Source organism: Equus przewalskii, chromosome 17 (genome assembly GCF_037783145.1).
Source record: "Equus przewalskii isolate Varuska chromosome 17, EquPr2, whole genome shotgun sequence".
In the NCBI taxonomy this organism is placed as follows: Eukaryota; Metazoa; Chordata; class Mammalia; order Perissodactyla; family Equidae; genus Equus; species Equus przewalskii.
Window position 1 is genome coordinate 51381297 of NC_091847.1, and position 27910 is coordinate 51409206.

The following is a 27910-nucleotide window of genomic DNA, read 5'->3' on the forward strand; positions in this document are numbered from 1 at the left end:
CAATTACCTAATTCTCCATTTAAAAATTATTTTTGTTTTTTCTCTTTTCCTATTATATATTTTTTTAATTCAACAACTGTCATAGTGTATATCATTTCTTAAGTACCTATTGTGTGCGTTTTACTCTGGAGTCTAGAAAATTAGTTATCCAGCAAGAATATATAGACCATCTATTATATGTAAGATATTCTGAGAGATGATAGGAGGGGATTCCCAAGAAAATATAGACGTGGTCCTCTCTTTCAAGGAGATTATGATCCTTTATTGTAGGTCTTCATTGAGTGCTATTCAAGCTTCAAGCAAGAGAAAGATGGGTGAGCTTATCATCATGAAGGAGGTGAGATCTGTCCTGGGCTTTTGAAAGGTAGGTAGAGTTTGAGAAGGCCAAGAAGAAGGGGAGGGTATTTTAGTCTATTCCAGTTACCTGTTGCTACATAACAAACCACTCCAACGTAGTCGTTTGAAACAACCACACTTTCATTTTGCTCATGAATCTGCAATTTAGATGAAGTATAGTGGGGGTGGGTGTGAGGAGGTGGGAGAGAACAGCTTGTGTCTGCTCCACATGGGGTCATTTGGGACAGCTCAGAGGAGAGCTAGGGGCTGGAATCAGCTGAAGCCTCACTACTAGCATGTCTGTCAGTTGATGCTGGCTGTCAGCTGGGATGAGCTGGTGCTAGTGACCAGAACACCTATACATGACCTTTCCATGTGGCTGCTTGGTTTCCCCAGCATGGAGCCTGGGTGACAAAAGCTAGTGTCCCAAGAGATCCGGAGAAGTTCCTTCAATTTTATGACCTACCCTGCGAGTCATCCGTTACTGCTTTGGTCATAATCACAAGCGCACCCACTCCAAGCGGGGGAGGAACATAGGCCCAACCTTTAACATTAGGCACATTGTAGGAAGAACATGTGGGATGGCAGATATTGTTGTGGCCATTTTGGAAAACACAGTTTTCCACCCAAGCCGTGGAATTATAGGAGCGAGGTGGCAGAGATGGTAAACGTAAAGGCATTTGGAGAGTCGGTTTGCGTGGAGCAGCGAATTTGTGGATAGGAGCCTGGGAAAATGGGTAGGACTCTAAGCCGAGGAATCTAGACTTGGTCCTGCTGACACTGGTGAATCTTTAGAGTTTTTGATGTGATCACGGTGATTATTAACGTGATGATCTGACTGTAGAGTGCAGGATGGTTTGAGGGGAGGTTGGAGGTGGTACATTAACTGGGAATTTAGTACAACAGTTTAGATGTGCCATGATAAGTTCTTGCATAGGGTGAATATGAACTGGGAAAAGGTGACACATACAAGAAACATTGTCAAGGAATATAGGATATTGAAAATAATTGGATAAGAGGGGTAAGGGAAAAGAATAAGACAGAGATAATATCACTCTTTTGAGTTAACTAAAAATATTGACTCTGTTCTTAAGGACATGAGGCTATTTATATTCTGTATCCCACTTAGTGTGAATATTCATTATGTTTCATTGCAGACATTTTGTGTGTTTGACTTTGAGATTATGGACCTGAATCCCCATTTTATAGATGAGAATACCGATGCTCAGAAAATTAAGAAGTTTTCCGAAGTCTCCTACGCTAGGCTCTCTTATCTGTGAAGGCCTTCTCTGTGACCACCAACTCAATCTCAAAAGCTGTACGTGGGAGATGTTTGCAGAAGTAGATCTTGCTCTGACACCAAGTGGTTGGCCAGCTTATCTCTGACAGCTGCTAGTATTTTGGCCATTAAATTGTAAATCCTTTCAAGGCATGGTCAGTGTAGTATTTGTGTTATTTGCTTTACATATAGAAGAAGCTTAATCTTTAAGGTTGCATACAGTTGAGATACACGTAAGGCAAAAACTCTTTCTTGCATATACTCCAAGTTAGGCTGTATTTTATGGTTCATCAGTATGCACTGCCAGGAAAGTCTGTGAGCTCTGTTTGTGCCCAGTGCTCTGGGAGACTCAGAGCAGACACAGTCTCCCAAGGGCAGAAGGGCTGTGGCCCCACCCTGTCCTCTCTTGGAAACCTCATCTCAATGTCCTAAGCCAGGCCTATGAGACGTCAGCCCAGGTTAGGTCTCTGATGCCTGTTGATGGTTTCAGGTGCCACATGGGAAAATGGGCCCTGGAGATCGAGGCACTCAGGAAATAACGACACACCTCCATCTCAGGATTGTCTGCTGGGAAGGCAGGCAGGCTCTGCTTTTCATGGAAAGAGAATTAGTTCTGGACTTCTAACCTCCTCTCATTTGCCTCCTTCCTCTCCTACACCCCACGGTGAATCAGCTGTATGCTCTCGAGCATGAGATTCAATTACTTTTATTGTTAGGCTTGGCTGTGATTGTCTTTAATGGTCAGAAAATTATCCAGCATCTAAAAAATACAATTAGAAAATTCAGCCACAGTGTGTCCCTGTGATTTTTGGCTGGCAGTAAAGAAGTATTTCCTCTGAGGAGTTCTTTTAGACGTTTGGCGTTTAGGACTTGCTCTCCAAATTTTATTTCACAAATGGAAAGCTGAAGAGTTTTTTTTCAGTCCATTCAATATCAGGCATATTTTAAGCAACCCCAAAATGAAAGTATCAGTTTAACGTCATCTTTGAGGTAGAGAATATTTTATAGCTGATAATCTTTACTTTCTATGTACAACACCAATCAAATATATGAATACTAAGCATGTTCAGACCCTGGCTCTAGCTCTAAATCAATTGGCATCCTTGGGAAACTTACTAAATCCTTTAGCAACTTGTCTCCCTATTGGGAAAAAGGAAAGTTTTGTTTTTTTTTTTTAGCATTTTCCACTGCATGTTTCTTTATACCAGACAAGAGAACAAGTCATGTACAGACTCTTGAACTACTTTTCTTCACAGTTTAGAGAAACACTGGACATCTGAATTAACAAGAAAGGGGAAAACATGATAGCTAGCTTGCTGATAATGATGACATTTTACTCTGAAATTATGGATCAAAATTGTAATATATACCTCCCTATTGCACTTTAAAACAATGCTGTGCTATTTTCCCTTGTGTCATCCCCTCAAGAAGCTTCTGTGTCATTGGAGAAATTAGACCAGTGTACATAGAAGGACCCCAGAATCCAGTTTAAGGCAGTATATGAGCAAGTACTATGTTTGAATGATTAGATATCACGGTTCACACAGTTCCACAATTGAATGCATCTCCAGTATACATATATATTAGTGTCCCTTCAGCTGAGGCCCTATGAAGACCATGAAAGGAAAGACTATTTTAACTAACCTTACGGATTGTCTGATAGGAATGCTGATGCAAATGATATTGGTGAAAAGAAGTAATCCAGGAATCCTCGTTGAGAGTAGCGACCTAGGGCATTTGCAGTAGGGGTCATGTGGAAGCGATTCCAGGCCAGCCTGGAGCTGCCTTGCATTTTCTGGAAATGGGGAGTCCTGGAGCTCTGTGGACCTGTGGTATTTCTGACTGAGCAGCTTGTGTTTCATAATACGCCCTGGCTAAATACGTGACAGGAGAAGTCATGGCCTCCTACACTTTCAGGGAGCCAGGAAGCTACAGTAACAACACTTAATGAGATGGCCTGACAGCTCAGGGATTGTCCCTGCACGTGTTTTGAATGATGCCAGCCAGTTTCAAGTGGGCAGCATTAAAATACAAACCAAGCCCAGATTTTTTTTTTTTAATTAATGTCTGTTGTTTGCCAACCAGGGGGAAGGTGATAGAGTGCCACAAACAAATTGCTCAGAACTATGTTGTCACCTAGACTAAGACATCCTAACATGAGATGACTGGGGACAGCAGCTGGCCCCTGTGACTACTAGCGAATGGATTTGGCAGATGAAAGGAAAAGGTGAAAATATTCCTCAAATGTGGCCTTTTTTAAAAAGTAGACAGAAAAAATTGTGGTAAAATACACATAACATGCAGTTTACAATTTTAACCATTTTAAGTGTACAATTCAGTGGCATTAAGTACATTCATAATGTTTTGCGACTGTTACCACTATCTAGTTCCAGAAACTTTTCATCATCCAATAAGGAAACCACATACACATTAAGCGATCACTCCTGTTCCCCGCTCGCTCCAGCCCTGGCAGCCACTAATCTGCTTTCTGTCTACAAGCAGACCTTTACAAGGGGAACGGAAGGCACTGAACGTGGGAATTAGGAGATGGGGGGGTCTTTTCAAATCTGGGCTCCTGTCTTTGTTTTTTTCAACAACATCGTAGCCCCCGTCATAGCAGCATGAGGGCAAACCTATAACAAATGACACTCTTTGCAAAACTTTTAAACAACTTTATTGAGGTATATATTATATACCATAAAATTCACCCATTTCAAATACATAATTCAATGAATATCTTTACAAGATGGTACAGCTATCACCATAGTCCAGTTTTAGAACAGTTTCATCCTCCCAATAAGATCCTTCATGCCTGTTTACAGTTAATCCCGTTCCACCCCCAGCCTCGGGCAACCACTGATCTTCTTTCTTTCTCTATAAAATTGCCTTTTCTGGATATTTCATATCAATGGAATCATATGATATGTGGTCTCTGTGTCTAGCTCCTTTTGCTAAGCATGTTTGTGAAATTTATCTGTCGTCTACTATGTGTCAGTAGTTCTTTTTTTTCATTGCCGAGTTGTATTCCATTGACTGGATATACCACATTTTATCTATCCATTCACCTGCAAATATTTTATGGGCCCCACACACTTCCTTTGTGCAACTCTGCTACTCTGTGCAGACATTTAACAAGAAGTTTTCTTGTCTGTAAATTCTAGAAGGTTGGATTGTTAGGTGACCTCTAAGATGCTCACTAGCCAAGATTCTGTCCAAAAAAAGTCCCAGGGGCAGATCTGAATTCTTAGATCATTCATGTATTCAGCGAATATTTGTTGTGCCCTCACGGCACACCAAGCTCTGTGCTAGACACAGGGGAAGTGGTCCAGCACTCTTGGAATTTCTGCTCTAATGTGGGAGACAAAACTCAGCTCCCCTTCTGGTGGGTCAAAGGAGTAGATGCGTTCTAATGGGACTGATGTTTTGTCACAGGCAACTTTCTCTGTCCCCTCTCCTGACGTTCTCACTCCTCAGATGCTCTGTGCTCCCCCCAGGTGCTCCCATTCCATCCAAAGTTTCCAGCATATTTTTTGGTAATGACTCATTTGTTTGTCTCTTCTGTCTCTGGAATGTGAGCAACTCGTGGACAGAATGGTGTCTCTTTATATGCCCTGAGCATAGTACAGGGCCTGGCATGTTGAAAGTGCCCAATGATTATTTCATGAGCAAATGAATCAGTCCCATTCTGGCAAGGGTCAGGAGCGAATAGAAGAATTAGGGACACACTGGCCTCTTCAGGTCTCTTGAGTTCTAGACATACTTCTTCTTCCCTCTCCAGTTACAAATCAGCAAGTGTGTGGTTGCCTCTCCAGGGTGAATGCACAAATACAAGAGAGAAAATACAGAAGTCTGAAGTTCTCTCTGCTCCTTGGAACACAGGCTTGACACAAACTTCTTAGCACTGTCATTAGTATTTTAATAGTATCCCTAGGGTCATTCTGAGGGCAAACCATTTAGGGAAACAATATGAAAATGGTCTTGCTTGGCAGGGTGATTGAGCCCAGAAGCCAGAGGGAGTGACTTAGAATGGCTTCTCCAGCCTGTCTCCAGGCTCCTCCTTGCTTGGTCCTGCCACCACCCGGCTCAAGCTTCCTCCTTGGCTGCTTCCAGGGGTCATCCTGCCTGACCAGAAACCAGGAGTGGACAGGACACATCGTGTGTATTCCTGTGGGACACTGGGCTGAAAGTGGAAGAAGGAAGACCCAGGAGGCTCAACCAGGAGAGGTGCTTCATGTGGAGAAGAAAAAAGGTGGTTCTGGGAGGGCTTTCCTGCTTGCCAGTGCTGGTAGCTGGGGTTTAATCAGAGTCCCATTAAAATTACTGGGAGGAAACATTGGAAAGGGAAAAGACATGGATATGTCTAGTCTTAGAGATTACTTGAAGCTTTCAGGATTGACTGTGATTATTTTTAAGATTGTGTTATTCTGTAGGACCAAATACATACGTGTGATCTACTTTAATAGACCATGTTTTAGTTTTGCCCATCTCGGGACAATTCTGGAGACTTTTCTCCCTCCACGGGCCCCTTTATTTCTGTGGTCATTGATTGGGGCCCATTGGTTTGGTGCATCATATACATTTAGTTCATGGGTGGTGGCCATCATACAACTGTGGAAGGTCTCCTATGGGTCACCATGTCCCCTTCACTCCCTACAGAAGGACTCCTAATCCCTGGGCGGGCTACAGCCTACTGTGTTCCCTTTCTTAATGGTAGAGGAAGATTGATGCTAGTTGGAAAGAAATTACCTTGGGTTTGGGTTGATTCTGTTTTTGCTTGACATCTTTACCATTTAAAATGTGCTCATGCTTGTGGCACCCCAAATGCATTCTGTCAATTCTAAATTCATACACGGAGGTACTTCTCTCTGAGCTACGTTCAGTGAAAATGCATTGATACCTGGTCCTAATCTAGAGAATCAAAAGTCACAGTGTACATTCTTTTTTTCTTTCCTGACACTTTGCCTTTTAATTCACACTGGATCCTTTCTGTTGAGTTAGTAGTTTCATCTTTGGTATAGAAATCAATTTTAATTAAAGCTTACTTGCCATTTAAAGTAATAGTTTGTTTGATTTAGCATTCTTAATTACCTTGAGTAAATTGCCTGTAGGGACTCACCTAATTCATTTGTTTGTTCAAATTATTACTGTCATTTGCATATTTTGAACCACCCACTTTAATGAAACACTGGGGTGGAGTCAGGGCAGATGATACTTTCTGAGGCAAGTGCTAGGAGATGGTCTTTCCAGCCTGGGCTGTTTGTTCAGCTGGAAGGTTTTTATCATCCTACTGAGTTTTCACAAAGATCAAAGTTTTAAACAGCTTCAGCGTTGGAAAATCATTAGTAATGCAGTATCTGGGGGCAGGGGTGGCAATTTAATAAATGTGAGTAGCATTCATGTCCAGCCAGGGTCTGCCACTTATGCAGCCTGCTTTAGCTTCTTATAATGAATGCCTCTCCTTAACCCCAAAATACATTCCTGCAGACTTGAGGGTATTTGTAATGGGATCATATATCTAATACATTTAAGGATAATTTGTTGGAAGGCTTGTCTGTTATTAGTGGGAAAAGGTTCCATTTTTGTTGGTGGATAATGTTGAAGAAAAATCTTGAAGAAATGCAACAGTTTTATTATTCTGAGGGTATTATAACTACTAATCACCGTTAAGAAATAACCACCTATTAGAGAAGGTTTTAGAGAACTTATATTGGTAAGTAGGTGAGAATGACTTCTTATCTACGTATCAATTATTTTAGGTTTTATCTGTGAGTTTTAGCTCATAATCTTTGGGAGTGCTATTTTGACCGTTCTTTGGGAACTTTTCTTTTTTTACCGGAGAGGAATGAGGAATGTCTTTATGGTTCTAGACATGTTCAACTTGATCGAGTCAGTCTCTGATTTATTGATTTTAAGTAATTCCAGAACCTAATCATTGGCTTATCTCCTAAACTTTAGAAACTGATTTTATAGTTCCCATTATAAAAACAACAGCAGCAATATGATAATGCATAACAGAACACATTGCATTAATTTAAATATCTCCAGGTTTGCTATTGCCTTTAACCAAAATGTGGAAAATATTCTAGCAAGAGCCCTTCATTAGTGTTACTTATACTATCCTAAAAGCATCTCTGAATGATGTGGCTAGAAGGCATGTCTCAAACAGGAAACATTCTCTCTTTTATGCTAATGGATTATTTGTAGAGAACGTGTATATGCATCTTACGGAACACTAGTAATGAAAGTAAATGAACAACAGAGTCAATTTTTGATGTTTGCACTCCAATTTGGGGTCTGTGATAAAGGCAGGAAAATTGTTCCCTTCTGCACCTGATTGAGCCTGCATCCTAATTACCATCTTTGTTCATGAAGGCACTGCCCCTGGTCCAGCGTCAATAAGGCATGCCTCTTTAGACCTTCTCTCTGTCGTGGTGGGAAGGACCCTCTCCTGCGCTCAAGAGATCTGCTGTGGTCACTTAGTAACTCTGTGACCTTGGGCAAGTGACTTCTCTGGACTTCATTTCCTTACTTGGTGTCTGTAAATTAATTAGACATTTTCTAAGGTCATTCTAATTAAAATTCTGTCCTTCCAGTGGTAATGGATTGTCTCTGATCCATATTCCTCTCCGTGGTCTCCATGCATCCAAGAATGGGAGTTGGGAGAGCGATTCCCGGAGTCAAGGTGCAGTCAGAAGGCATGAATTAGAGTGAAGCAGATAGGCTCGTGCGGGCACCAAGCCCTCTGCCTTGTCGCTGCTCTAGGTTCTGATGAGCCTATGAAGACAGACTGAACCTTTGGCCTGACCTGGGTTTTTAATTCTCCCCACTCCCCACCTGGAGGAGAGGGAGGTGGGGATGCTGGGAAGGATCTGAGAGGTAAAGACATCTGGAACATGCTCTTGATGTCTAAAATAAAACTCTACCTTTGTTTAAAGAACACAAAGGAAGAATTCTTTTGATCTTATTTAACTTAGAAAAGAAAAAGACTAAACATTGTGACTTTTATTTATTTATTTTTTAGGAAGATTGGCCCTGAGCTAACGTCTGTTGCCAATCTTCCTCTTTTTTTTTTTTTTCTCTCCCCAAGGCCCCAGCACATAGTTATATATTTTAGTTGCAAGTCATTCTAGTTCTTCTATGTGGGATGCCACCACAGCATGGCCTGATGAGCAGCGCTAGGTCCACACCCAGGATCTGAACTGGCGAACTCCAGGCCACTGAAGCAGAGCGCATGAACTCAGTCACCTGGCCATGGGGCTGGCCCCACATTGTAACTTTAAAATGTTGATATAAATTTTGCATTGGTAAGGGATCTTTTTCTTTTATTTTTTAAATTACAAAGTAAAAATGTTAATAAATATTATTGAAAATTCAAACTATAAGCAAAAGATATTAAGTGAAAAAAATGAAAGTCCTCTCTACTCCCACTACCCATGACTATCCACTATTAATACTTTGATTTGTATATTTACAGGCATTTTTCTATGCACATATCAATGCAATTATCATATATTCCTATCTTTTTTTGCCTTAAAAGTTGAATTATACTGTAAATACAGTTATGACAACTGCTATTTTTTTTTACTTAAATGTCTTTCATGAATATTCTGCTATGAGAGTACTTATAGATCTCAGCAAGGTATGCGTTCATTAAAAACAACTGGATTTGTTTGTATAACTGTACAGATTGCCTGCAGACAAGTTTTTCACTGGACAGAAATGGCCGAGTGCTAGGTATCCCTGCCGTGTTCAGTCATTAGCTAACTGCACAGAGCATAGTTTTGACTCACTCACAGTGGATCCCAAAGGCACTGCTATTGGATGCTGTCAGCTAACTGAACTCCTCACAGATGACTGGCAAGTTTCTTCTAGAAGGGAGAGCCAAGTGAGGTACCTTCCTTGCTGCTACAAATTCCATTTTAATTTTTCTATTGGCTTTTTAATTGTATCTCTTTGCATTAATTTTTAGTGGTCACTCTCAGGATTACCATATATGTTTTTAACTTTTCACATTCTATCTAGAGTTAGTATTGTACTGCTTCATGTCGAGCATTGGAACATTGCAACAGTGTAGCTCCATTTACTCCTCCCCATCCTTTGCGCTGTTGTTGTCATGTGTATTACATCCATTTATGTTATAAACCCCACAACACAGTGTTAGAATTTTTATTTAAATAATTGTGTGTCTTTTAAAGAATTTCAAATCGCTATGTGTCTGTATGTGTATGTGTCTGTTTTTTGTGTTTACTCACGTTTGCCATTTTTAGTGATCTTCATTCCTTCCTGTAGATCCAAATAACCGTCTACTGTCATTTACCATTATCCTGGAGAACTTTCTTCAACATCTCAAGTAGCACAGATCTGCTGGCAATTAAGTCTCTTAGGTTTTGTTTTTCTGAAAATATTTTCCTTTAGCCTTCATTGTCTAAGAATATTTTTGCTGGATATAGAATTCTAGTTTGACAGTTGTTGTTTTTCCTTTTGGCACTTTAAAGATGTCATTCTCTTATCTTCTAGCCTCCATTACTTTTGATGCAAAGTTAGTATAAGTATAGTTTTCTTCTGTAGGTAATATGCCATTTTTCCCTGGTCGTTCTTAAGGTTTTGTCTTTATCGTTGAATTTTAGTGGTTTGAATGTGAAGTGCCTTGGCATGGGTTTTTATTTTTTGTTTTTTTATTTATCCCATTTGGAGTTTGTGGTGATTTTTGAATTTGTGAATTTATGTCTTTTTTAAACAAATTTTAGAAATTATGAGTTAGTATTTCTTCGAATATTTTTTTCTGCCCATTCTCTCTCCTCCTAGCCTTCTCAGATTTCAGTTACACATATGTTAGACTTTATGCTGTTATATCCCACTGGACCCTGAGGCTCTATTCATTTTTAAAGTTTTTTCTCTCTTCTTCAGATTGGATAATTTATATTGTTCTATCTTCAAGTTCACTAACACTTTTTTATTATTTTTTTCCCCAATCTGTTGTTAGGTCCATCCAGTGAACTTTTTTTTCAGATATTGTATTTTTTAGTTTTAGAATTTCCATTTGGTTCTTTTTTTGTAATTTCCGCTTCTCTGCTGAGATTTCTTTTATATCCTTTAGAAGAGTTATAATAGTTGCTTTAAAATCCTTGTCTTTTAATTCCAGTACCTGCATCGTCACAGAATTGGTCTCTAAGGCTTACCTTTTCTTTTGAGGATGGATTACATTTTCCTATTTCTTTGCTTATCTAGCAATTTTGGAACGTACCTTAGGCATTGTGAGTGATACGTTGTAGAGATTCTGCATTCTGTCCTGGACCTTTAAAGAGTATTGATTTTCTCTTTCAGCAGGCAGTTAACTCGGTGCAACTCAAATTCCAGTTTTGTCTTCCCTGTGATGGACAGCAGCAGGAAGCTATTTGGTTCTTTTTACCTTAGCTGGGCTGCTCTGAGTCTACTTCACACATGTACAGTATTGGGATCAGCCAGAGATTTGCTCAGATTCTGTGGACTGAATTTGGGGCTTCCCCTTGGTGGCTATCTTCTCTCTGGGATTTCCTCCCTCATTTTCCAACTGCTGTCATCTCCCTGAACTCTGTCCTCTGATCTTCAACCAGTAATATGGTAGGTTTCTGTCTGAGGTCAGGCCACCCTATGGAACTAACAGACTGAGCCTGTCCTTAGATGAAAAACTGTAAAATATGGGTAATTTATCCAGAGCCATTCTTCCAAGTGTCAATCCCCCTTTAGCTTCTGTCTGCTCTTGGTTACTCTCCAGAGCCTTCAGATAGTTGTTGTTGTTGTTTAATGGTTTATCCAGAGTTTATAATTGTTATCTATGAGAAGGTTGGTGTGATATGAGTTACTTTCATGACCAGAGGCAGAACTCTGTTAGCTCACTTTACAGATGGATTTAAAACACACGCACGTACTACAGAAGTTTGAATCCTTTACCCAACGTCCTACAGCTGGTAAGTGGCAGGGCTGTGGTCTGAACACAGGCAAGTTGGTTCCAGAGTCTTAGAATTTCTTCCAAGGGGAGACTTTAATGGTGTGAATTTTCAGGACAATGACAGGAGTATAGGAAATACTCTGGGACTTATGAGCCTTATGGTGTTAATTTATTATGCACTGGACCAGTCTCAAGATCTCATTACCTAGTGGATACTTCATATGTCTTTGGGAGTTTACGTTATTTTATGTACAAGTTGCATGAAAAGATCATGTTGGTCTTGGTTAACTGCAAAATAGATCTTTAGTTACAAAAAATCCCCTATTTTCAGGGTCCTGTGATCTTGGGCTCCTTGGGCCATCTTACTTAGTAACTGGTGAGGTTTATCATGTTGTTCTTTTAGTGATTAAAATAAAGAAAACTTTTGAAGGAAAGTAATATCAACAGTAATGTAAAGTATGTATCAGAAATATTTATTGAAGAAACTCATAATCGCAATTATGGGATAGTTGACTTTAAAAAATGTAAGTCTAAGATTAATTTCGCTGATGTAAACCTTAGCCCCTGGAAGCATAACAGTAGGGCCAAGCCTGAGCAATACTTGGGTAGAGTTTTTGCTCTTTCTTGATTGTTTTTCTTTTTCTTCTCTGGCCTTAGTCAGTTCCAATTAACATTTATCAAATGATTAATTTCATCTTATTCCTCTTACCCCTTGATTTTATCTTCACTTTAAATTTTTGTGTCTGGCTGGCTCATATTGGTTTTGTCACAGTTCATAAGCTGATTTGTAAAGTAATGAAGTCTCATTCATGTATGTTACTTTCAAACTACAGGAAAAGGCCTGTGTATTTGCTTTTGGAATTCTCTCAGCATCCTACACCAGTGCTCAGATGCCATACTTAAGCTGACTGGCCAGTAAAGAGCGAGGGTTCAATACTTGATTGATTGACGGTTGTGAATTCCAGCCAGTCAGTTCTGGGAAGGTGGGTTCATCTTCTGAGTGAAATAAAACTGAGTCCTTGAAGGCCACGATAAAGACTGTGGCTTTCGTCCTAAGAATAACGGGAAGCTATGCAGCGTTTTAAGCAGCTGAGTGGCAAGCCCAGATTTAAATTTTTAAAATAATTGGTCTGGATGTTTGTGGAGCAGTTCAGTATAACCATGTCCTAGAGTGTGGAAATTCATATAAATATTGACAGTTTAACTCAGGGCTGCGATCTAGAAGAACCGATAGCCTGAGTGGTCTTCAAGCAGCTCTCCTGAGTGTTGTTTCTCCCAACTGCAGTATTGAAAAAAGTCGAGAAGCAGAAAGTTTGAGATTGATTTTTTTTTAAAGTTTTTTGGTCAAGGGCCTGGAATGTGAGTATTTTGCATTTCTGATAGGAGACATTTTATTTTTATAATGAAAAGTTGAGGCAATGAAAATATGAAGGAATGAGAGAATTGAATAGTATAAAGCTACTAAAAATGGCATCTATATTTTATGCCTATGTGGAAATGGGGATGTCATAATTTGTTAATTTTAAGAAACAAAAATGCAATATACATGTTTAAAATTATAAAAATAATCATGTTTTCTCTTAACAAAAATGGAGATGAAACTTGTTATACTTTATTATCCACCAAATTCTCGTGCTTAACAGCTGTTAAAAAGTTTTGTTGCTTAAGGTGAGAAAACAAGCCTAATATTATTTCAGTAATTGCTGGAAATCTGAGTGAAAAGCACTGAGATGCTGCGAAAATAGCAACATTTTCAAGAGACTAAAAACTTTCATAGGAAAATGTTCTGATATATTTCCTCTTCTTAAACATTTATGGAGATCGAGAAAATTTTTAATGTGTCTTAAAGGAATTGACAACTCATGAATTGAATACAGCCTTTCACTCTGGCTTCAGCCGCCGTTTGTTGATAGAAGTTTACAGCAAGGTTATTAATGACCTGTTTGATTGATTTCCCAAAATTTTTATAGGATTTTATGCTTCTTGTATGCAACTTGTTAAATCACAGCACTCATATTCTTCATTAAAATAAACATTTAAGCATGCATATGTAAAACAAACATTGATGGAAAAGGGAGAGATTTCTCAGAAAAAAAAGAGTCGCTGAAAGTTGCATTGTGCCCTGGGCAGTAAGAGGAGTATCAAGTTACTCTGTTTTTGTAAATAGTGTCAATTCTGCATTCTGGGCTGAAAAACTGGCAAATGACAGCTCTCTCTAGGATTTCCTGAGGCCATCTGTACCATTTTAGAGAATAAATCATAAATAGACCTTTGAACTAAGACAGTCTCGCTGGACCTATCCTTTTGCAACTGACTTCCAGTCTCAATGGGATATTGAAGGGGAGGCTCGATAGAATAAACAGTGGAATCCTTGTCCGGGAATGACTGCCTGGCAATTGTTTCGTGGAAAACAGGGAGGGGTGGGGGACAACAAGCCTGCTCTGTTCACTGGCTCTTTAATTTAGATTACCAATGATAAAGCCGGGGCTACGGCTAACGAAAGGTAGGATGCATACGCAGAAACATTAGTGCTAATATGCTGCAGAAAGACAAGATAAATCAGCCCAGCTCTCATACATCACTGAGGGAGAAGCTGATTGCAACTTGACCATGTGCCTGAGTAGTCCCATCAGTGAGAAGAGCAGAACATGGATTAAAAAAAACTAGAGTGTACCCTTAGGGCTACTGCCGTGCTGGACCTGGGAGAAGTGTCTGGTGTAAGTTTCAGCTTGTTTTCTCCACGTATTTACCAGTGTGTTCCCATGCAGGGAGCTTGTTTCTCTTTCTGTGTTTTCATGGAAGCCTCAAGCATGTTTATTTACAGCTGTAGACTTCATTTTGTGTAAATGTAATATCAGCCTAATAAAGTTCTTGACAGAGAACAGTTTAGCCCAGTGTTTATCCAGGAGAGAAATGTGACAAAGTGATGGTTATCATTACTGTCTATAGGAAGGCTGTGGGTGAGTTTTGTCTTTTTGTTTCTTGTTTTGTGGGGAGGTGAGGGTTAGAGGGGTAGATTTTATACGAAAAACTCAGTTCTTTTGCCATTCATTTAAAAAAACGTATTGGTAACACAGCATTTTGCTCCTCCTGTGGTCTTTTGTTTTGAAAAATTGTGTTTGAATATGTGAGCCAGACTGCTCAAAATGCCTTATATCTTATAACTGGGATGTTTGTATTGTTTGATATCAGTTATTAGACAAAATAATCATAAAGGGGTGTTTTCTATGGACCTTTTTATATTCCAAAATTAAGTACAGATGGTAATTTCCAGCAGTTTTAAAAATTTGTCAATTATTTAATTTAGCATCACTTAAGCATCTGCACAGGGAGAAAGCTGAGATGGTACAGAAACTGAATAAGCATTGATTGCTCGTCTGAATTGCATCTTTAAAGTTTTTGCCTCAAATCTCTGATTTCACAGTTTATTTTTACCAAATTAGATTATCATATTTCATTATCGAGACTGCGAATGGGTGGAGCTCTCTCGGATATTCTGCATTTCCCGTTAGAACAGTGCGTAAGGCGCCCGCTGATTGTTACTCTGAGGGAAATTCTCATGCCTGCTCACCGAGGACTGCTTAAATAATGCATGGGCCAGAGCGAGGCAAGATGGAATTTATGGCCCAGACGCTGAGTTCAGGCTTTGTTCAGAGGAGGGACTACATAAGTGTGAGCATGCAGCACCCTCCGAGGGGAACGGCGTAACGGAATGAAATTAGTGACCACATGGTGCTGTCCACATGTTATTTCAAAACAAGCCTGAAAACAGTCCATGAGCCTATAGAGTGGTTTGAGGGAGGGAAGAAGGGGAAACTTGAAGAGTCAATTGCGAACAGAATCCCCTGACCGAAGATTCCATGGGACAGACACAGGAAGTGACTGCTATACAGGGAGCAGGGTGGCCCTAGAGAGAGTGGATGTTTGACAGATGAAAAGCACCCTGGGAGTCTTGTGAGGAAAGAAGAAACCTTGACCAAACTGCAGCATGCTGTGTACTATGTCTTCCATCTTGTCCTAATTAGAGGAATATGTCTGCTGAATCCTAATCTCTTTAATTGTTGATAGAGCAGGCATGTGATTTGCTATAAATACATATGAGCATTCATTTCTGAAATAATGGCTGTTGCCAAATATATTAGACCGATAGGAGTGCTGGACTAGGGAAGGCTGTGCTGAATAGTGGAGTTTGGGAGGTAATGGACCAGTGGAGAATCATTGCACAGCTGGCCCAGCAGCTGCACCCAGTGCTCCGTCAAGTTTGGCCTCTAATTTCCTTGAACTTGTCTTGTTTGCCAAAATGATGAACGTGCAAGAACTTGTTTCAAATGAGCCCACTGCAAGCGAAAAAGACCCTTTCCAAGGAGTCTTCATCGAGGTGTGTAATCAATGGCAGCAGTGGCCAACTGAGGTATTGATTAAGCAGTGGGAAGTTTGAATAATCATATACATAAAAACCAAAGGCAAAGTTGTAGAATGAGGTAAGCTGGCAGAAGACCAGAGTACATTAAAAGGCTGTGTTGGGTCCTCGCTGTCCTAAGTAAAGGATATATGGAAAAATCCCGTAATAATATCCAGCAACAGCTATCTTGTAGTTAGGAAAAAATAAATAGGACTGTGGGTTGGACGGCAGCCCAGTAATTTCAGTGTCTTTTTTTCCTAACAGTGTATTGTTCTGATATTCTTTGGGACTGGGTCAGGAGGAAGTGTCAGAGAGTGCATTTTATATTAAGAAGCATCCTATGACTAAACAATGCAATTTGTGGCAAGCCAAAATGAGAGGATAGCAAGGACTCTCCTTCCATTCCCTGGTCCTGGCTTGAGCAAGTATTTATTTAGCATGTGCTGTGTATCCAGCATGTTCTAGATACATACTCCAAACAACCAAATTATAAATTCTTTGAGAACAGATATTTGGATTCATACTTCTCTTGTATAAATCCCATGTCTTGAAAACCAGTGGCCTTGAAATGGTAATAATTGCAAGTCTGTCTAGTTCCTTGACTTTGAAGAGATTAAATATCAAACTTTTGTTTTGCAAATGCTTTATTTTCCTGTTACGACAGAGATGACACTTCCCTTTTCAGATTTGAGGACTAGTGACTTGAACACTTACAAGTTAGATAATTTTGGACAAGATAACCTCTGGGAGAGTCAGTTTCCTCATTTGTGAAATGCAGAAAGTGACACTCATGCAGGATTGTGAGAATGAAGAGATGTGCCTACATGCATAGGAAGTGCTTTCCTGCCCTCACAGGATATAAGCAGGGTCATTTACCATAGGGATTGAGTGTGTGGTGGGGGTAGGAGTGGGGAGAGAATGAGCAGGGGTGGCAAGAAGGCTGGCTATGAGGGTGTAACAGAACCTTCGATGAGAATGTGACTGAGACAGGATGGTGCCAGTGGGAACACGGAGAAAAGGATGGATCTGTATATGTTTTAAAGGGAAAATTGACAGAATGTGGCAACTGATTATATTAAAGTAGGATGAAGAAGAAGACGGAAGTTGTAAGGAAGAAATAGTCATGGTGCTAAGGGAAGAGATTATGGGTTTGTGATAATGGCAAGATATGGTGTATGTGTGTGTAAGTGTGTGTGTTCTCCAAAGCCCCAAAAGCTAAAACAATACAGTCCTTCAGGGACTATATTAGAAACATAAGAAACTTGAGAAAGGAGGAAATTGGAGTGCCTAGTTAACTTATGTAACAGAAAAGGAAAAAAATCAATAATAAACCAATAATATAGGACTATTGCTGACAATAGAGTGAGAATTCAAAGAAATTGCTTAAAATGGCAAATCTATGTTTGGAGTTTTTCCCAGACAAGACCCACAATCATCAGATAATAAGGCTCTTCTGCAATCTTGGAACTTATTTAAGTTTTCCTGAGTTAAAAAAAAAATACCACCGAGAGGATACAAATAGCGTCAGGGTTGGGAAGAAAAAGAGCATGGGGAATGGAAATTCTCAAAATAGCTTGGTTTTAAAGAAGAGATGGGAGCCAAAAGATGGCTGGTTGACCTTTCAGAACGTAACCATTCATTATGACTTGTCAGAAAGTTTGGCAACTGTTATTCCTTAAATAACATATTGTGATTTTTCAGGAAATACAAGCAGGACTCAAAACTATGCCAAATCCCCAACTGGCAAATAGGTTGTGGTCCAAAAGCTCATTTGCAAATCCTTTATCAGAACAATGTTGCAAACATCTTTAGGCTACTTTTCAGAAGTCTGCCTGACTCATCCTATCATCCTATAGTAGAAATCATGTACATTTGCGATAAAAAATTAATATCAAAAAGCTTTTAGGTTAATAATTAAAACATAAGCAATACCATAAGAAAGGAAAATGTTTTGAATGCCAGTGCTTGGGGAAATACAGGTTAATTGCAAGATGGTATGGGCTGTGGCTATTTTAGAATTTGTATTCACTTTCACTGACTTTAAGAGACTTTGACTTCTTTAATTTTAAAATGTGAGGATTTCCTTGTCCTCATTTCAGGCGTATCATGAATTCTACCTTTAATAATATTTGCCATGACCAAGGATTGCTTTCACAAATTGGAAAAGTAAAGAGAATGAGGATGAAAGAAAAAAGGGGGAGAAAGAGATACCTGATGTAGCTGGGGCAAAAGGTAAAAGAGAGAAGAGAAAGAGCAGGTTTAAAAATGAGTGAGAAATTGCATGAGGGAAGTTAAGGGAGTTCTGAACATTGGAAAGAGGGATATATAAGAATGTGTATGTTTCTCTTGAAGAGTAAGAAATAAGGGAGAATTTGGGGCTTAATAACTCCCTGGATCAACCTCTAGGGGGTGCTTAACACTCAGAGAAGCTGTTTCTTGAGTAGGTGATGCTGCTCATGTGACTGGCAGACCTGAGGAGTCTCCAAGGAACCATTGGTCCCCTTGAGTTTCCCCCTCTTAGCCCCCTCTTGCCTTCGCTTCTTTCCCAATTCAATGTGGATACCATGGCCTATCATTTCAACCACCTCTTACCAATATTTTCAGTCCTCCCATTCATCCACTCAGTAAAGATGTATTGAGTGATTCCTACTATTGAGTGATTCCTACTATTGTCAGGCATTGTAGTATTAGATACTTAGAAATGAACCTTCTAAGTACTGGATACTTAGAGTGCCCTTGACACTTACCAGGCCAACCAGTTGTGTACTTTCTCTTGCTTCCAACCATACTGCTGAGCACAGCTAGAGAAAATCAGACCACTGTCCAGGTTGATGCTGTGATAAATTTATGACCACCAGTCTCAGTTGGGCCTGTCAGTATATAAGTCAGCAATCCCTGTATGTTTCCTTAATACACTCCTGCCGTTCTCTCCAACACCTATTTGAAGACTTTTCTCCATTTGCAAATCTATTACCTGCATAACCTGAATAAAACCAATTACGTTGAGGACAGTTCAATATGGTGAAAGTCAAATCTGGCTCCAGAAAGCCTTGGAAGACAATGGAGGCCCTCACTGAAAATTTCTTGAGGAGTCAACCAAGACCAAGCGGGGAACTAATCTGAGAACACATAGCTAAATTTCCTAAAAATTGTTTTTACGTCTTTCTCCCCATAGTCCAGTTCTTCGTTGCAGCTAGCAATTTATTCTCTTCCTTTGTCCTCCTCCCCTGCCCCCACACTAATTCACTTCATCTTCTTACTCCTATCTTCTCTCATTCCTTCGCAGGTAGAGCAAACTAGTCTATCTTGGTGTCTGCCATTTTCCTCCCGCCTCTTACCTCAGTCAGCACAAGTCATAGATACTTCAGCAAACAAATTCTCCTTTTTCTGAGTGAGAGGAGGAAGGCATTGCAAATACTGGTGATTTAATATATATATATATATATATTTTTTTAATTGTCCATCTGTATTCACCCATTCTACCTTTCCTCAGGTTAAAATAAAAGAAGTTTTCCTCTTCTGATTCCTCCACTTGTATTCTGTACCTCATCCGCCGCCATTTCCTTGGGATGCTGACTAGATGTACAATTTCCTCTCTATCTTGTATTTTTCCCCTTTTCATCTCTAGCGGATCCTTCTCGTCAGAGTGTACGCTGGGTTCCAGCTACTCTGAACTTAAAAAAAATAAGACAAAACAAAACCTTCGTCTTCCCCACATACTCTTTTGTCTACTCTCCTAACTTTTCCTCCCCTTTTATAGCCAAACTTCTTAAAGAGATTGTCTGCATGTGTTGGGTCCATTTCCTCCCTTCCCAAAGCTCCTCAATCCACTATGACTTAAATTCCGTCCCAGCCACTTCGAGGAAACCCGTCTAGCGAAAGCCGTCCACGTCTTACTTGTTCTGAATGTGAAAGAGTCACAGTCCTCAGTCTCTCTGCAACACCTGACGTCGTAGATCACCCTCTCTTTGAAATATAGCTTTCCTCTAGTTTCTTTGTGCTCTTCTATTTCTTGGTCTCTGTGGGCTCATCTTTCTCTACATGCTATTAAAATGTAGGTGATATTCAGGGACACTGCTCTTTTTTGACTTTAGGAGGAATAGGGAGAGGGTCCCATCCGTGCCTGAGCCTTCCGTTAGTATTTACATGCTATTGACTTCCATTGTTAGGTCACCCCAGCCCTCACCTCAGGAGGCAAGACACAGATTTCTGCTTGGAGATCTCCTCCAAACTCAACTAGGATTTGACCTCAGAATGGGGCAGTCATGTGGGGGCCTCTTCTCTGATTCAGAAGAGCTGAATTGCTCTTCTCTCCCAAAACATCTCCCTTAAACACACCCACCACCACCAATTCTGTTGTATTGATCTCCTTTGGGGCTGAAACACTAACTCTAAAGTCTTCTTATATTCTTTCCTACTCTCTTTATAGTATAAACTTCATGGAATTTATCCTTCTAATTAAACCAAAGTTTTGGAATTCAAAAGCCTTTTCTGTCCCCAAACTGGTTATTGAAATAAAAAGTGATTTGATTTTCTGTGCCTTAGATTAAAAAAAAAACTATTTAGATACTCAGTTGGCTTCTTAGTTTCCTTCAGGTTTTTTGTGTCCTTGGGGTAATTCAGTGATCCTGAGTCAATGCAGGGGGCAGAGGGGCAGAATGTCACAGGGGCAATGAGATACATACTGTTTAATGTTTTAACCTACACTGGAAAGTAAAATGTAAATGAGTTGGTTTTACTTGTGGTCCAAGGGATCATCCAAGAAAAAAGCCTCTTGAACCTAAACATGAAGGTCTAAGAAAATACCCCTTTGCTTATCTCAGCAGATTCCTCGTCATCTGAAATGTGCCAATATCATTTTTCAACTGGAAATGATTGGGAGATCCTAATTTTTCAGTACTTCATGAGTAAAATAGATTTATGACTGAGGATATGGCTATATATTAGGTCTTTATAATAAATTGTGGTGAAAGAGAAAACTAAATCTGTTGGCCTTGTCCAGTTTCATCCTGATGAAATAGACACAAATATTCCAGGTCAATCTATGAAGGTAAAGGGGGTAACATTTAAGAAATTGTTTTGAACCTCTGAGCTTTTAACTACATTTTGGAAAGGTTTCATGTGACATGAAGGGAGTCTAGTGATTTGGGTCAGAAAAATAAATTTGTACATTGCTTATTTAACATCTTTAAAGCCATTTTTGTTGAAGAATATAGGACATATTTGAACTTCCATGAGAAAAAGAAAATAGAATATGTTTCCTAAATTCAAATTGTATCATACCTAAGTTAATCCACATTTTAACTGTTCATCAATGACAGAGAAACTGGAGACGGTGTGACATGCTTCAGTTGTTGGGTTCTTAGCATTCAGGCAAGCAAGTGCATTTTGAACAGATTGGAATCAAATGAACAGATTATTGGACCACCTAACAAAACAGGCATCCCAGTAATCAATCTCTGAAATAATAAAAGCATGAATTAAATGTTTTTTGATCAATATTATTCACACAACTCACATCCTTAATGATAATGCTTAACTGAAAGAAAGACCTTTCTTCAAGGTTCATTTGCAATCCACAGAAAACTCTAAATTTGTTTTGACATCCCAGTGCTTCTGGAAAATACGAATCCTGTATTTCATTTTGTGGAATTAGAGCAGACTGCATGATAACATGCTCTTACATAGCACAGGCCACCTCTGCCTTTTCATTCTAAGTTTTAATAGAAGACGTAGTGGGACTGGCAGAGGGGAAGGAGCCTTTGGAGTGAGGGGAGAAGAGCTGTGTGTATAATTCTTTTCCATTAATTGTGCTTGAGCCTTTTTTAAAGGTGTGCCTCTTACACAGAGATTCAAACAATGTAGGCGACTATTTGTCTGAAGCTGATTCTCCCTATTAATTCAGAGAACAGAGTTATAGTTACAGCTTCATTAACTAAATGGGGTTCTAGAGTTTTTCCTCTTCTAAAAGGACAATGTAGGATGTGCTTTGAATGCTTAAAAAAAACAACTAAATTCTAAAATTCAGTGGTGGAACAAATAAAAATTTCTAATAAGTCACATTTGGAGCACTGCAGAAGGAAAGGTCTGTTGACATGGTCTTCCTGAGATAACTAGTGTCAAGGCAGATCCATCAGCAGCCTGAGCTATCTGTGCAGTGGAGTGGCATCTTGAACTACAAAGACAGACAACTCGTCTCCACCACGTATTGCTGCCAGCAAATTTAGCAAGCTTGCAACATGAGTCCTGTGGTGTTCAGCTCGTTCTAGGCAGTTCTTCCAGAGACCTGAACAAGGCCATAATCATTTACCTGTGTTATTTTGCCTTTAGAACTGACTGATGCTCCACAGGGGTTTCTGATGGCGGTTCAGAAATTGGAGAGTAGATGGCTGGAGAACCATTTTGCCAGATCCATACAGCAGTCGAGAGTTGGTCCTAAGTTTGAATAAAACAGAGGCTACATTATCCTGCCCCTGATCAACCACAATTGATAGCATAAAACTAAGATCTTTCATTTCTTTGGTCATTTTTGAGGCATAACAAACACAGCATTCCCCAGCTAATAGTATTAGCCAACTAATTTCTTTCAAGTGTGAGAAGGGGTTATAGAATCTTTGTTCTTTGAGATGTTGCTCAGTTGGAGGGACTGGCTTTAGTTACCCTGTATCCCTTTAAGTTACTCATTTGCATGTTTCCATTCATTGATTGACTCCTACTGTGTGTCAAGCATTATTCTAGGCACAATCTTTAGAGCAGTGAGCAAGACATATGATGATGGTAAAGTTTAAACCCAAGAAAGCCTCTTCAAAGGCACTTTTTTGACCCAAGAGCTCAATATCATCACTTCATAATGTCCATTGCTTTTGTGGAAAAGGAAATTTTTCTTTGTCTCAGTCATGTACCGTAGAGGGAACAGGAGCTTTTGGGTCCTTTGTTTGTAAAATTTCCGAGATGCTTCTTCCACTGGAGGTTACACAAGGACATTTAGGACATGACACAAGCTAGGTTTCAACCTTGTCACTCATTCTTAAACATGAACAATACTTGAAAGAGTTGAAAGTAGGGTAGCCTCCTGAAGAGGAACAACTCTTCAGATAAGTTTTTCTAAATGCCGAGTTATCTACTTTTGGTCCAACTGAATATTATGATTCCTGAGTTTTTGCATACTTTAGAAAGGCTTGATTTCCTGCTAAAGTGTTTGCCAAAAGATGAAAAGTCCCACAGGAAAAAACACCCAATCAAGGGCCTGGCATCTTGTAGGTGCTTAATAAGTATTTATAGTCCAGAATCGGAGGCCAACCAGAACCTTATCAGAAACCAAAGGTTGAGTTAAAAACAAAACTGGCTTTCTTCCCCCTAAGTGAATCCCTAGAATGATTCATTTCCGTTTCTGTAAAGTATGAGTACTAATCCTTAATTCATGGGGCTTTAGGGGGTCTAAATAAGATAACACTGGACAGTTCTTCATAAACAGTTAAGTTCTGTTCAACTAGAAAATTTATTATGGGGAAAAAAACCAAGCCTGAGACCTCGATAAATTCTTATGTGTTGTGATCTTGTTGAATGGCGGCGACTTTTTTTTTTTTTTAAATACGTACTGTTTTGAACCTCTCAAATGAAAATTTTGAAAATCTTTTTGTTAAAACTTCTTTCCCTGTGGGTAATTTTATACCTGTAAAAAGCAAAGGAAGCCCTCATCTTGAATAAAGTTAATGCTAGATTTTGTGTATTGAAAAATCACAGAAGATTGGTTTCTGATATTTAGATATCTTCACCCATGCTGCTGTTTGGAACATGGGGCCCAGGTGTGTATTCAAAACAACTTTACTCACTCATCAGGTTGTCAGCCCAGTCTCTAAGCCATTTGGCCCCTTACTGCATTTTGGTGATTTTTATTAAGTTGAACTATACAAATTTGCTGATATTCAACCACTTTTGACCTACAAAAATGGCAATTTCATATGTTCAATCTAATATAATTATATTTTTGTTATTGAATGAGCGTTCATTTATCTGCTCAGTCTGACATAGACATCTGGAGGGCCGGGATTGTGTCTGATGTGTAAATTGAAGCCCGGAAGTCAGAGCTCAGACATTTTAAAATATGAAATGTACACGTAAAATGTCTGTTCATGTGAGCTGCAGACACTATTACTGACACCCTTCGTGGAGACAATGCAATGGAAGTCATAGGTGCTTAAGAGTTTGAGGACACCCTAAGGGTGTACTCCTCACTCTCAGGGAGTGTTCAGCTCAAACTAGGTGCAACCCCAGGAATTCTGGTACCCTGAGTGTGCTGCATCCCCCCCAGTCCCCTCCTTATCCCTTAGTGGCACTTCCTTCCCTCATTACCTCACTTCCCTCTGCTAATGTCACCATTGTGCATTTACTGCTGCTTTTGCTTGCAGCTTACCCAATTGGAAGGGTTTAGGATATCCTACTGCACTGCTTTTCAAGACTTTTTTTATTGTATCCCATAGTGAGGTAACCCGTAGTAGGAATACATTTTACATCACGACCCTATGTACTCTACTGTATTACATATATAGATATATCCGTATCTATATATTCTACTTACCTTGCCAGGCCACTTCCCACTTTTGAGAAGCTGTCCATCATGTCGTTTTTGAAATGAGGATCCAATTAAACTTGTGGAGGCTTTCATGCTTCGTCGGAGAGGGAAGAAAAATGCCAGCTCAATCTTTAAGCTTTTTATCCCTCTTAAGCAGCTGTTGTTTGTATCGGTTTATGTTAGGATTTGTTTTCCTATTCCTGTTTCTGAGAGGCCACAGCCTTGCAGACCATCCCCAAGATGGGGCTATGGCTTCAGGAACAAAGTTCTGAAACCCATATAATTAATTCTAGGCTGTAATGGCTCATTTCAGTTGCCGTGGAATCGTTTAGAATGACCATGAATGTCACCAGCAATCTGCCACTTTACGCATGGATGTAGCCGGGTGAGGTTATTTATCTTTATACCTCTTTCTTATCCTAAAATGACTGTATCATTTTATCCTATCTATAAATTGAGATTAAAGTTTATCAAAAATCCTATGTAAAGCCATCTAACTAAATGTGGACTAGAGATTATGCTAATAGAATCAGCAGTTTGGGAATATTTAGGTTTTGATCAAAACTTTTGAAATATTTTGACTTTAACTCAATTATAAAATTTGTTATAAAACTTGTATTTTATTTCTATTAGAATTAAGAAAAATAAACACCACTTGCCTGCTTTAAGATTCAGATAACCTACTTATATGTGGCTTTTCTAGTGGCCCGCTACTTTTAACTCACAGAGAGTCACATATATTTTCTAGGGGCAAAAAGAGACAGTTACTTCTCTCTGTAAGGCCCCATCATTATCAGACTAGACTCTCTCGGGGCTGACACCCTCCTAATCAGGCAGGAACGAGAGGCACGAATAAGACTTTCTCATTCGGGTGACTTCGGAATGGATTCAGAATGCTGCTCAAAAGGGAAACTTCTGAATTCCCTTGCCTTCCATTTTCCCTGATTTTTGAGGTGTAGAGGCTCTCGACAGAGTGTTTTGATGGGTACGGGTGTGCTGTCTGCTGGTGAGAGAGCTGAGTCAAGTGAAATGTGGCAATCATAGGAAATTTCTTTTCAAGAACTCAGAGAAATGCCTCCCAGAGTCCAGGGTTAGGTGGAATGTAGCGGAGGGCAAGACACAGAATTGAGATGATTTACCTCAGCTTCTGACCCGTTTTATATCCTTGAGTAAATCACTTAACCCCTCTGTGCCTGGGCTTTCAATTGTAAATGGAAATAAGGCCCCCATTTCATAGACTTCACTTAAAGGGAGAGGATCCACGTTGACAGAAAGAGGAGACTAATTGCTTTTGGCACTTGATGCGGTTCTAAAGAGGAGTTGCAACAATATTTTGAGATGACAGCATTATCGAAATAAGCAAGGGCTCGTCCAAGGCAAATGTATTTTAAAGCTAGTGTAAGTCCTTTGGATCCACAAAACATTCATTCAAAACTTTCCGTTTTACTCTTATGTGGTTGTTTAATCCTCCCAATAGTGCTGGGTGACAGTTGGTTCTTGTCCTATTTACGATTTTATGAATAAAGAAACTGAGGCTTAGAGAAGTTGATCACCTTGTTTCGAGTCACACAGCAGGGAAGTAGCAGAGCCCAGGTTCAGGTCTTCTGATGCTGGGTCTACCATTCTTCTCCTGGCACATCGCCTGCCTTCCATGTGATAGTAAAAGATAATAGAGGGCCCGGCCCTGTGGCCTAGTGGTTAAGATCAGCGTGCTCTTCTTCAGTGGCCTGGGTTCTGTTCCTGGGTGCAAACCTATACCACTCATCAAGCCATGCTGTGGTGGCATCCCACATACAAAATAGAGGAAGACTGGCACAGATGTTGGCTCAGGGCTAGTCTTCCTTAGCAAAAAAAACCCACAAAAAGATAATAGAACTTCTCTATATAAAATAAATCCAATTTCTGAGAAAACTGGATAATTGAAATACCTATATTTAGTTTCTAAATTGCATCTCAGTTTCTAAATTTTCTTTATTCTCTACTGGAGTCAACTATTTATCTTTAATGTGTAGATTTTCATCTTGCTTCAGCCTTATTGTTGCTATCATATACATTTGTTAGTTGTTAATGGTTTCACTGATACTTTTAGCACCTGTTCACAAAACTTTGCAGTCTTCTCTGTGCAAAACTATTATTCTTTTTTTAAAATATATGACTGACTGACTTCTGCTGAGTGATCTTAGCAGCATTGTTATGCCTGTGTTTGTAATTTACAACTTTTAGGTTAAGGAATTTTTCAAGCCATCTGGATAGCCCGCTAGTTGCCAGGCCCCCGTTGTATATACTTATGTTGTGCTATTTAATCCTTCTGGGGGTTCTGTTGTGAGCACACTGTCCTGCACAAGCACATAAAAGCTGTTGTTTCAGCAAACATGTCCTCCCTTTGCCATGAGTTGAATGTTGTGTTTTTGAAATCTTGTCTGAGAGGATGAAAAGCTGAGCAAATACTGGCTTTTCCTTCCAGCTTCACAAGCAGCAGTGGGGTTGCAAACCCTGTCTCATTCAGGCTGTCTTTGTCTATAAACAGTTCAGACTGACTGGGACCCATTTATTGAATGCCCATTTCTTGGGTACATTAGTCAAATGCAATTGATTGTTATAATACACCATCAGCTCAGGCGAGGTAATCAGGCTCTTTAATTGAAGACGCTGCTTTAGAGGACAGAGTGTAAATCATTGAATACAAAGTCCAATAATTTTTTCACAGTGAATACAACGTGTCTATGATTGCCTCCTCAATACAGCCAGACAAAGGGAAGATGGCTGGTACTTAAGACTTGGCATTGGCGGATTTCCAAGAACCCTTTCCAAGATTCATCCTGTTTTCATCTTGTCTTGAAATGTTCTCATGTTTTCTTCTGAAACTTTGGTTCAGAGGGATGCTACTATGTATGTGCATACAAGATTACAATTAAAATATAAGAGAATTTATTAGCGAATACTTTGGAAGCCAAGACATCTTAGCTGTCATCCATTCATTCCCACCTTGGCATAGTCTTGAGACTGTATTTTATAGCAACTATCAGGGCAGCTCCAAGTCTTTCCTCCTTGGCCCTTCAGCTGTTACCCTCTTTTTCCTAATCTAACAATAGCATGTAATCATTTAGCGTAAACTAAAGATATGTACAAATGCAATGATTTAGATAAAGATTTCCTTGTTGTTGCCAGAGAATTTAAAGAAAAGAGTTTAAAGGCCAGTCCAAGACCTGGACGACAAGCTGCTCCCTGCTCCAGCCAAGCCTTGCTCTCCCAGGCTTCTGTTTTCCCCTTGCTGGGCTGTGGCATTAACCAGACCCATCCCATCACATACCCTGGCCTGGACCCTCAGATGAAAGACCTTTCCTTTCTTCTGCACTTGCTGCCCGCACCCAGGGAAACACCCAGCCAGGTGCT

General features: G+C 39.7%; 1 protein-coding gene across 28 annotated transcripts in view; it reads left to right on the forward strand.

The window, feature by feature from the left end:
* Nucleotides 1–27910, forward strand: part of RAPGEF4 (Rap guanine nucleotide exchange factor 4) — a 296774-nt gene that overhangs the window by 92880 nt on the left and 175984 nt on the right. For 2 of the 28 annotated variants that reach the window (XM_070580189.1, XM_070580204.1), the window contains exon 1: nt 14015–14260. The exons of 19 other annotated variants lie outside the window; for them this stretch is intronic. Coding sequence is in view for 2 of the 9 variants with exons in the window: in XM_070580201.1 (XP_070436302.1) it covers nt 24861–24902 (42 nt within the window). In the remaining 7 variants the exon portion in view is untranslated. Of the gene's footprint in view, nt 1–13916; nt 14261–24830; nt 24903–27910 lie in introns of those variants that run through there. 7 more of the 28 variants (XM_070580201.1, XM_070580208.1, XM_070580207.1 and 4 more) reach the window with 7 other exon arrangements.